At 41.4% G+C, this 11,788-nt stretch overlaps 1 protein-coding gene across 2 annotated transcripts in view; it reads left to right on the top strand.

The window, feature by feature from the left end:
• The window catches only part of LOC104949786 (serine/threonine-protein kinase PAK 7), a 31,482-nt gene that overhangs the window by 15,333 nt on the left and 4,361 nt on the right, over window positions 1–11,788 (top strand). The window contains exons 3-6 of one of the 2 annotated variants that reach the window (XM_010776191.1): window positions 1,223–1,432; window positions 1,975–2,116; window positions 2,224–2,378; window positions 3,859–3,992. In XM_010776191.1, coding sequence (XP_010774493.1) covers window positions 1,223–1,432; window positions 1,975–2,116; window positions 2,224–2,378; window positions 3,859–3,992 — 641 coding nt within the window. Of the gene's footprint in view, window positions 1–1,222; window positions 1,433–1,950; window positions 2,117–2,223; window positions 2,379–3,858; window positions 3,993–11,788 lie in introns of both variants that reach the window. The other variant, XM_010776190.1, reaches the window with a different exon arrangement.

The raw sequence follows: 11,788 nt of genomic DNA, 5'->3' as shown, positions 1-11,788 counted from the left end.
CCCCCCCCCTACACCTGCCTCAGAGTGATTGACTAAAAGAGTTCACACCATGTAATTATACACCATCCCAGCACATCATGACTTCTCCTCCTGCCCTGTCTCTGCACATGTGTGTGTCAGTGTGTATGTCTCTGTGTGTAATGGCAAAAGGAGAGAGTTACCGGCACAGAGATCTTTAAAGAAAAAGAGGGAGTTTTTTTATATTCTCTCAGTCTCCTGAGAATTTATGAGAAACATTATTTTGAGGTGTCCCAGGAAATGTAATTTAATGTAATCTATGCAAGGCGGCGGCAGCTTGATCCACTTCTGTCTGTTCATTCTTTATGGTCCACCTTGGACTATTGATGCTCATCATACTGTCATCATTTATTGTCTTTGAAAGATAAATGTCAACAAAACAACAAAGTCATACATATTCTGCTAGTGTTATTGTGACAGACCATTTCTATAGCTGCTGAACATGCAAAATGTATTTTATCATTTCCTCTAAGCCAGTCAAACATCAATTTTGTATATATTACTTTTCTCCAGTTCTCCATTTAATTATACCTTAGACATGTCAAATAGGATTGAGTTGGAGCATGTTGCCACAATACATTTGCACACAGCCTTATATATTAACATAGTATCCCATAATACATATATAAAATGCTGACTTTCGAAAAAACCTCTGGTGTGGTCATCATAGTTTGAGATTCTGCTGAATGTTGTGTAAATGTGTGTGCGCACAATTATGTGTGTACGTCAGGCCTATTATGAGTCAGAGCAGCTGAGTCAACTGAGCTTTTAATAGTTAATCGCTGCATTCTTACTGTGTGTGTGTGTGTGTGTGTGTGTGTGTGTGTGTGTGTGTGTGTGTGTGTGTGTGTGTGTGTGTGTGTACTTAGTCTTCAGCACTGCTTTAAAGAACACTCAGGTGCTTCTTTGATCATAAGCAAGCGTTGTGTCCCAGATCTGAATCTTCCCTGGGCTCCTGGTTGATGAATGGTGTAGTTGTGAAAAAATAGATGGGGGGTAGTGATAAAGTATGGTGCCTGTCCTGTGGACTAAATGTCCTCTGTTAGGTCTGTCAAGGTCTCCCGCACACATACCTAGAATTAGAGCTGGCATTTGTAGGCAGTCAGTTACGCATTTACATCACAGAGCGTGTGTAACTGTACAGTGTTGTTTTCTTTAAATGTTGATCCACAGTCCAAATAACTTGTTCCTGCTTCTCCTCCAGGGTGAATACGAGCGTCCCGCACGTGACGGCAGTCCCCAGGTTACGGGTGGTGACACGTACCCCAGAGGGCCCCTAAAACAACCTCAGAGCCACATGAAGCCGCCTGGCTACCCTCCAGCACACCTGCCATATCCTCCTGTCTTTCACCATTACAAACCTTCACCCTACCATCACCCCCCCTCTCAGCCCAGCCCACCATACACCCCTCAGGTACAGGATGTTCACGATGCTCACTCATACAGACAATTAGACACATTTATAGAGATTTAGGCCAGATGTCATTTTAATTATTGCGATATATTATTTCATTTGAATGGGAGAAGTACATAATAATATAAAAAGTATAAAAAAAGGGTATTGACACTATCCAGTGAAAACCATGTGTCTTCAGATGTGGGCTCTTTGAAAGATGAACCTTAATATTACAGAAGGTTTTGAAAATGACTCTGCTTCTTAAACCATATAAAGATTATATTCTGTTAAATGTTCATTGTAGGAAAAGCTGAACACAAACCACTGACACTGAGAATAGAGCTATAAATGAGTGTAGAATAACACATGTTATGTTGTTTTGGAATTCACTGGCTGCACCAATACAATTCAAGATTTGTTGTAGTGTTTGTACTAGTAATACAGTACCAACATTTCACAAATCTGGCTTTATACATTTTCTGTATAAAAATATGAATACTATTTCATAGCCACTCTCTGTTTCTCTTTGACTCTAGTTTCCTGTGTGTGTCTTAACACAGGGTGCGTACTCACAGCCTTCATCACCCTACATCCCCCCGGGGGCCTACCCGCCTCCTTCCTGGGGGTCCAGCTCTGACACACAGCCCTCCAGAGTCTCCCATGAGCAGTTCAGGGCTGCTCTTCAGCTGGTGGTCAACCCAGGTCAGAAACGGACAGTAAATAAGTGACACTGAAATGCCATTCAGAAACATTCCTTCTTTATTCCTGCTGTCGCTTTGCATTAATGTTGAGTATGCCTTTGCCCACAGGTGACCCTCGGGAATACCTGGACAGCTTTATCAAAATCGGAGAGGGCTCCACGGGTATTGTGTGCATAGCCAGCGAGAAACACAGCGGCAAGCAGGTGGCTGTGAAGAAGATGGACCTCAGGAAACAGCAGAGGAGAGAGCTGCTCTTTAATGAGGTGTGAAACACTGATCGAGATGGGGCGTAACTGCAGAACACTTATCTCGTGCATGCTCAAACCTAAAAATAGTACATTTAACATTAGCACTTACTACTGGGTGTTATTACTTTACCACATTGGATGTAGGTTTGCTTTTTAATGTGTATTCATTTTGCAGCTTGATGTTGGATGTTATTCTGCAACTGTAGGTCACAACTAAACTGTGTGACATCCACATACCTAGAACCGTGTGGAATCAAAGCGAACATTTTTGATTGCCGATAGCTCAAACAAGCTGAAACACATATAAAACTGCTTGATTATATTCATTAAACATGGCTAAATGTGTGCCTTATAGACAAACATACAAATATCACTACTCTACAGCAAAACATTGCTTTTAATATTTATTTCTTACAACATAAGATCCATAGTAATCTAGCCACCTGCACATTACAACATCTGTAATTGAAATAATTTGCTCAGAAAAAAAAGAAAGAGAAAACCTTGACTAGGAAATTATTCATAGCTGTCTCTGTTCATGCTATGTACACTATAGGACAATTAGCTCCAAAAAATCATTAGCTCACTTGCGCTCGCACCGAAAATATTTGACATTCATTAAATTATTGCTTTTTTTGCGGATAAATGCAGACTCAGACCTTGGACTTCCTTTATAACGCATTATTGCCCCAATCCTTCGTGTGTGTGTGTGTGTGTGTGTGTGTTTGTGTGATGCAGGGCTCTCAAGTTTTGAACAGAGTTCATAGTGAGATTTTGGTACTCCAACTTCTGGCTCCCCTCAAAGTTCCCATGAAGCCCTCTGTATCATGAATGTCAACGGGGGGAGGGGGGGAGGGGGGGTGTGCTAGTGGAGTGCACGCGTCTCAAACAAGCCTAGTTTGTTTACAAAATTGCGGCGCAACTTGGTGGGCGGTACCCTGGAAAGAAATCTCTGGGTGAGAAAATCTCTGCGTGAGAAATACAAGGTGTGGCGTGTGAGCGTGTGAATGGAGTGAAATGCGTGTGTCTCACGCCAATTGCTTGAGACTTGAGAGCTCTGGTGATGTATGTTAGCATGTAAAGTGAAGCAGTGGGTGTTCAGTTGGGGACTATTTTGCTTTTTGTAATCCTATTTATATTCTGAATGTAATCCTTTTATAGTTAAGCTCCCTGAACATGTTCACATTGGATTAATACGAGTACAATTAATAAATAATTGAATTTGCATGACTACATTTTATAAACATTTTGAAATAGTATGTGGTGTCTTTGTCACATATTGGATTTAGATACAAATAATATTAATTGTGTAACATGAATATAGTATATTTAAACATTTATTTATATAATTTACAGGCCAAGGATTGTGATAGCTCTGCGTATTGTGAAATTCTAATAACAACACTTCATGTCAATAGAGATTGAGCAAGAACATATTTTTTGAACTTATTTTCCTTCTCTTTCAATGTTTTATATTTCTGTTTCTGCATTTTAGGTTGTGATCATGAGGGACTACCATCACGAGAACGTGGTGGACATGTACAACAGCTACCTGGTGGGGGACGAGCTGTGGGTCGTCATGGAATTCCTTGAGGGAGGGGCACTCACTGACATTGTGACTCACACCAGGTAACCCTTTCTCTGATAACAATAACAGAAGTTAAAGAGTTTCAGACAAGGAGACAGTTCAACACAACTCCAACCAGAACCAATCAAAATACATTTTTACAAAGGATAAGGATTTTTTTTTACTAAAACATCCAAATGAACAGTATGATATCTGGGGGTTTCATGGTGCATTGTCACATATTGTATGGCATTAAAAGTTCTTAAATATAACTGGACAAGCCCCCCCTGATTTAATTAATAATTTTTTTTGCAAATTAAATAAACGGGATACATCATGTTAATAAAGGAGCTTCAGAGGTGCTCATCGTGTTAGCTTGGCACAAAGCTAGGCTAACTTGCTGCTCGCTTTTTAACCAAGAGCAGTATCGATCTTCTCATCTAACTCGGCAAGAAACTATTCCTTTAAATACCTAAGAGCTATGCTTTGGGCAGACGGTTTTCAGTGGAAAAGAGTGATAAAAGCTTTAGAATGAAAACAAACTGCTATGATATATTTATGTTGCCAAGAAACAAGGCCACAGCTTTATGTGTTTTGTGTGTGTATCAGCTGTGTTGAATGACGTGGCCTTGAGTGTGTATTTAAATGCTGAGATGGACAGAGCAATCTTATACGGCATGTCACTTATCACTCTATTTTTAGTCACACTGTATACAGTAGATAGATATTTAATTGTTGACACTTTCTAATAATAACTTGTGTTTATGAAGTGTTTTTCATTGTTAGTTGTATATCTGCCAAGAGACAGTAATGAGATGCAGAGATGCTAATGAGCTAATAGCTGAATCTGGCATAAATCATCCCCTCTCTTTTTGAGATGAATGTTTTTTATGTATTGGTCCTTGTTAAACAAAGACAAACACATAACAACATTTAAAATGTATGAACAATGTAATGTTCTGGTGTTGTTGGCAATATCAGATTGGTTTTAAAGCAAGCTAGCAAGCAAAAACAGTTTTGTTAAAAATCTTGTTCCTACATTTCTTTCTAAACATAAGAAACTTCATAAAGATAAATTGTACACAGGGAACAAGCAGCTGGGCTGTAATCCAGTCGTGCGTCTGATAGTTTTAGCATTATTGTTCTCCAACTTTTCTGTAATTGCCTCTCTGTGTTTGAGTCGTGTTTCTGAGCCGCCGCCGCCTCATTGTTTTAAGCTTACTTTGTGCTTGGTGTTTAATTACAGTCATTTGCGTGGGGTGTCAGCATTAGCGCTTTGCAGTGTCGGATGCTAATAACACGCTTTGGTGAGGCTGAGCACCGCTGCTACCGTGAAGTATTTTGTACAGTCTCCCACACAGATGTTAGCCTGCGTTTGTGTTCAGTATGTGTGTAACAGAGAGTTTTAGTATACACATGAGTGCTCTTAGAAGTGCTAATGCTAATCTCAGTAAAGAGGATATTATTGGGCACACTTGTTCTATCCTTAACTCTCCCCTTTTTTATTTCAATTAACTAATTAATTAAAGGGGCCTATTATGCTAATTTCCAGGTTCTGATTTGTATTTTATGCCTCTACTGGGACATGTCTCCATGCTTTAATGTTCAAAAAGCGCTTTATTTTTCTCATACTGCCTGTGCTGCTGAGCCTCTTTTCACACTCTGTCTGAAACCAGAGCCCAGTCTGCACGCACAATGTGTTGGAGCACTAGCCAATAGAAGGGCGAGTGCGAGGGGGGGGAGTGTGTGGGAAATAAACTTACTCTGGCGTGAATGGGATGTTAGCCTTTGCAGATCATTTACATGCCCAAAAAACGATATAACACACTACAGGAATGGAAAACCCGAAACAGCATAATAGGGTCCCTTTAAATACTCCAATTGATATTCTTGCAGGTATTACCAATCAGAACAAATACAAAAAAAAGGAGGAAAAAACTCTAGTTGCTACATGTCCTATCTAAAAACCTACATATATGTATCTGAAATCTATAATTGAAACAAACCACTCGATTTAATTATCATGCATTATACTGTATATCCAAGATGGTAATAGAAGGAAGATTATTATACAGTGTTTTTTTCCTCTGTAATTTCAGCCATAGTTGTCCAGGTGAAAGCTTTGTGCTATTTCTGTTAAGCCTTTTGTTGTGGAAATAACTGCTGCCTGCCTCATCAGCTCTCTGGGTTATTGGCAGCGGACACACACCAAGACACATGAACACACACACACCGAGATACATGAGCACACACACTACCGAGATTCATGAACACACACACCGAGATACATGAACACACACACCGAGATACATGAACACACACACCGAGATACATGAACACACACACCGAGATACATGAACACACACACCGAGATACATGAACACACACACCGAGACACGTCAGCAGTGGCAGAATGGACGTCTGTCTTACTGAACAATTTCAATCACGTTCATATTTCAATTATTCTTTTAGAGTTTGTTAATGAGCTGCACTTCACTGAGATTTCATCCAATATAAGTGCAAAAGCAAACGTGTGTATGGCACGATGCCTGTGCGTTTGTGTGTGCATAGGTGCGTGTGTAATTCTCCTCCCCTCAACAACCTTTTCAGGCTCATTAAAACTGTTTCTCACTTTATGTTTTAAACAATTTTCTGTTTCAGCGATCCTTTTTGTATCTGTGTGTGTGTGTGTGTGTGTGTGTGTGTGTGTGTGTGTGTGTGTGTGTGTGTGTGTGTGTGTGTGTGTGTGTGTGTGTGTGTGTGTGAATGCCCCTGATCTAGTTTGAAAATCAGTGCAACACCTCCCTGCCCCACGCCTCATTGACAGAAATGCACAAACATAATCACACACAAATGCTGCGTGTCGGAACATTTGCATAATGAAAATGAAACACTCTGGTCTGATTGTGGTATGAGCTAACACACATGACCACCACACAGTGAACTGAATGTGGTGCATACTGAAGGTGTTTGGGCTGTGAGGGTGTGCGCATAAATGTTTGTTAATGCCTATGTACGCACATGCCACCAATACACGCAGAATCCCTTCATCTCTGCTAATTACCATTCCTGTAACCAATATAATCAAATATGAATGTGATGACTACAGCATGCTAATAGGCACACACACATGCAGTGAGAGAACAACTAGTCAATATTGATTTAAAACTAAACTAAAAAGTTTGAACATGTCCCTCATTGTTTACACAGAAAGTTATTTTGGCTACATTTATTCTGTCTTTTATTGTCAACATTGCATCCAACCATAAACCGCTGCAAATATTTCCTTTAAATCTGTTTTTTCTTTTGGTGTGGTCGCTTTTGTCATGGCAACTTTTGTAATGTGTTTCAGCTTTTGCTTATTATATTTATACATTTAAAAGAGACAATATACGCCAGAGATACGAAAGCAACAATCATTTGATCTTTTGTCAACATAAAAAAGTTTAAAGAGGCCCTATTATGCTTTTTTGTTTTTTTACAAAGGTTTGTGTGCATGTAAATGGTCTGCAAAGGCTAACATCCCTGTGTTCCCTCCAGAGGGAGTTTCTCTCCGGGTCAGGGTGAAAAGAGGTGTTGCAGCACAGGCAGTATGAGAAAAATAAACAGCTTTTTGAACTGACGCAAGAACAGTGTCCCAGTAGAAACACTATCATTTTGGGGAAACAACCTTTTTTAAATGACGCATATTAACCATAATGCAGCAATGTCAAAAAGGCAACTATCTTTGGTCCGTAAGTTATCTTTGGTTTTTTGTCCTGGGATTCATCGTATACTGAAATGTTTGTGTGTCGTTCAAGATGACTTGTCTACTTTCCAGTTTTTCATGTATTTTGTCAATGAACTAAAATGGGAATTGGCTTATCAGTGCATTGGACCGTAAAACCAATTTTTTTTCCTCATTAAGAGCCTAGCATAAACACCAACATTGAATCTAATGATTCACAACGGAATGTCTAGATGTAACCTCTCACTTGTATCTGTCTTCACAAACAGGTATTAAACAAAACAAATTCAGTCAGCAGTGGAGAAACGAGCGAAATCTGAGGTTTGATGTCTAAACTTAGTAAACATCTTATTCTATCTATGCGAAGAGGCTCGTTTAACATTTGTATTAAATAACTGCAGCTTGATAAACCAACCGCCCATAGAAAGCCTTTCCTAGAATTATCAGTTCTATGAGCCCAAGTCTAAATTAATTTGTCTGGATGATCATGATTCATCCTAATTTTGCTTATTTCAATTAAACCTGCGCAGGTATTTTGGCCAAATGAACTACCTGGATGATAAACTTACAAGCAATGTACCAAAGGCGTATAAGCAAAATCAGACAATGTTACAATAGGAAGAGTCATTATAGGTAAATATATAAATACATTCATTCAATGAGCGTTTTAAAGAATGTTTTTTTTTCATTCATCCACACTAGTGGATTCTAAATGTTGGTATTGATGTTTTGTATTGTATGAGTGTTGTGTATCTGTTTTTTTTGTACGATTTGGGGCATTTGAGACAGTGATCTTAGATAAATCCTACAAATATTTTTTGAGAAATTGAAGGAATTGAAAGTAAGATAATATTTAGAATGATTATGAGTGGTAAAAGCATTATGTATCTCTTTAATTGAAAATTGAATTTGTTTTGTGACTAGTGATGTCATATCTACCTTAGTGAGCCAAGCTGATAGACAGCCCACATTTCCGACATATCAATTTATTACACCTATTTGGTTGTTTTATTAGGAAACAACCACTTCTCCGTTGCTTCTTTAGAATTGTGTGAACCCTCCATTAACCTCAGGGTGGTTTCCAACAAGCTGATAACTCAGGTTAACCACCCTGTGAGCTTCCCAAGCAATAACACCCCTATTCTTCAACAATTATAAAAAATTTGAAACATACGCCTATGGACTCGAATGGAAAGGGCATATTTACAGACGCTAGTAATGGCACTTCCCTCGAAATACTAATAAGTTCACAATAGATTCTTCAAAGAGCTGAATGGAATGATTTATTACCTATTTTAAACTAAGTATGTACGTTTCCCACTTGCATCATAAACATACATTTACATATAAAAGTATGTTTAATAAGTCCACCACCGCTAAGACATCCTTCCTGCATGCGTATCGTGTAATATGTAAAGAGTTATGGCATGCATTCTAACTGATGATCTGCTGATCTCGACCCGTCCATTTACCATTATCAGACGTATCACTGAGACCACCCTACATTATCAAGCAACCTAGGGCCTTCAACAAACCCCCCCCCAAGCCGCCCCCCGCCCCCCCCCCACACGTAAACACATCTCTCTGATTATACCACTTATTTAAGCAGAGGTAGTCCTTGTCTTTTCATGTATATCTACATTTTCCCCCAAGAACAATAGCGCCAGTCATATGAGCCAAAGCTAACACAGGCGACAGTACCTCTGAGTCCCAGAGCAGGGGTGCGGGCGGATCCGACAGTACGTCTTAAAGAGTCGTTTACTGCTCAATTAATACATCACTACCTGGTGTGTCTCACCTGGTCATTCAAGTGTGTGTGTTGTGTGTTGCGTGTGTTGTGTGTGTGTGTGTGTGTGTGTGTGTGTGTTGTGTGTGTGTGTTGTGTATTGGTGTGTGTGGTTGTGGTGTGTGCTGCATGTGTGTCCTATCTTGTCTCTTATTAGCTTTGTTAAACCCTGTCAGCTACATGCCACACTGTTAATATTCCATTAAGTCATTTGAAAAACATATGCCCAAATTCCATCTGACCTCTGTATTCACCTCTCACACAACCACACACACACACACCACACACACCACACACACACACCCACCACACCACACACACACACCACACACACACACCACACACACACCACACACACAACACAACACACACACACCACACCCACACCACAACAAACAAAAACCACACACACACACAACAACACACCCTGCGCACACAAAATCACTGCTAAATTACTAAATCCATTTTCACCCCGTACGCTTGATAATAAAGAAGGCAGACGAGTTTTAGTATTAAACACGCTGGGGGCATTGTGCTGCGGACGGGGTGGTGTGATGTTGTGTGGTGTGTGTGGGTTGGTTGGATGTGTCGTTTCGCTGTTGGATGTGTGATGTGTGTCTGTGTGGTTGTGTGGTGTGGTGGGTGGTGCGTGTGTGTTTTGTTGGTTGTGGCTGTGGGGGGCGAGGGAGGAAGACAGTGTCCTGGTCTCTCAGGGCTTCTGTTTTATGTTAGCATGGGCGTTGTGTGTGTTGGGGGGGGGTGGCTCGCTGCGGTTAAAAGCGACGGTGTTTTCGGGGTGGGGCTGAGATGGTCCTGTACATTTTTTAATATCGCTACTTGAAATCCATGATGGGACACGGCTTCCCCTATAAGCGCTTAGTTGTGCGAGAAATAGACACAGAAAAATGTCGCCAGGCCGGTCCTTCTCCGGCTGTGTCACACACGTCACAAGCTTTCACCACAAGCGGATGCGGCACAAACACACCGCTCGCAGGTAGCACGAGAGAGCAACATGGGAGGAGTACCGCGTGGGGAGCGAACATGCTCGAGCTCAATGAATCCAATGGTTGAGCAGAGGGAGACTGTACCAAAGGTACACTAGAAAGAAGATTGCTTCAGCTATCACACGGGGAGCAGCCACACACGAGCCCGGGCGGCGACGGATTTTTGTAGTTGCAGCATAAGATGCGAACTCCGTTGAACTAGGCACTCGGTCTTGTGTCGAATCATGAGCGAGAGTAAATTAGGAGGAGCTAAGAAGAGGTTGACCATCAGACAGAGGAGAGATACGCCACACAGCAACGCGCAGCACACGACCAGGAGCGAGCGAGCGGGCGCGCAGCACACCACAGCGGCATCACACAAGACAGCACAGCACACACAGGACAGCACGACACACACACCCACAGGCACACATGGCGCGGGTGTCGACAGGGAGGAGGGTGAGGCTCGTCAGGCTGCGAAGTTGGGTTCCACCTTCAGAAGCGACACTGTTCCGGTACCATGTCAAGGACGGTAAACTATATGATAAATCAAGTTCACAGCTAAGCGGGGTCCGAGCATGGAGCATGTGGGTTTTAGTCTAAGAAGTTGCGACCACGACAGAGCCCCTTTGTGGTGCAGGAAGAGCGCACGGCTGAGCCGTGAAGGGAGACCAGGTATCCCATGTGTTCGGAATATAAAAAACTGCTGCAATTGGATGGATTTGAAACTTTCAAGGAACCTTTTTAGGAACACCGATTTTCAATGTGAAACCCTGTTTGGGTTTGTTTACCAGTAATTCCACCCTACACCCTAAAAATCTCTGTCAATCTCTAGCTAAAGCCCAGAGACTACAAATAGGATGAAACGTAACCATCCACTGATTGTTCAAACAGGCTTGCTAACTGCTACAAGAATGATAAATAAAGCACTATTGAAACGCTTTAATCATGAAATCCATAGTGCATGGAAGTTCAGGAGATAAAGGGGGAGTTGTTGAAAGCTTAACAAAGACGTAAACGCCGGCGTACCATGTTCTTACCCATGGCAGTTTCAATTCTTCAACATCAACAGTTGTTAGAAGATTCACTGAAACAGTCATTTTTTTTTCTACAGATATAACCATCCCCATCACCAATATAAAGGCCATATAGACAGCGGTGCACACAACTCTCAGGTGAGTACTCAGGATGAGTAACCTGGAGTCACTGTTTCGTGTACTCCAATTCTTGGCTCCGCCGCACAGGGGTCGCCGATGGCGTGTATCGCGGTGGACCCGTTCAAATCATTTGGTGTGAGGACAGTCTGCCGGTGTTCGCAGTCGGGAGTGGTCGAAAGGGGGGGGGGAGTGTGGGTCGATCGGT

The sequence above is a fragment of the Notothenia coriiceps genome, unplaced genomic scaffold, assembly GCF_000735185.1.
Source record: "Notothenia coriiceps isolate Sejong01 unplaced genomic scaffold, NC01 NC01_scaffold00016819, whole genome shotgun sequence".
NCBI classification, from domain to species: domain Eukaryota; kingdom Metazoa; phylum Chordata; class Actinopteri; order Perciformes; family Nototheniidae; genus Notothenia; species Notothenia coriiceps.
The sequence above is the reverse complement of the archived record's forward strand: the minus strand, read 5'-3'. Positions and strand labels throughout refer to the sequence as shown.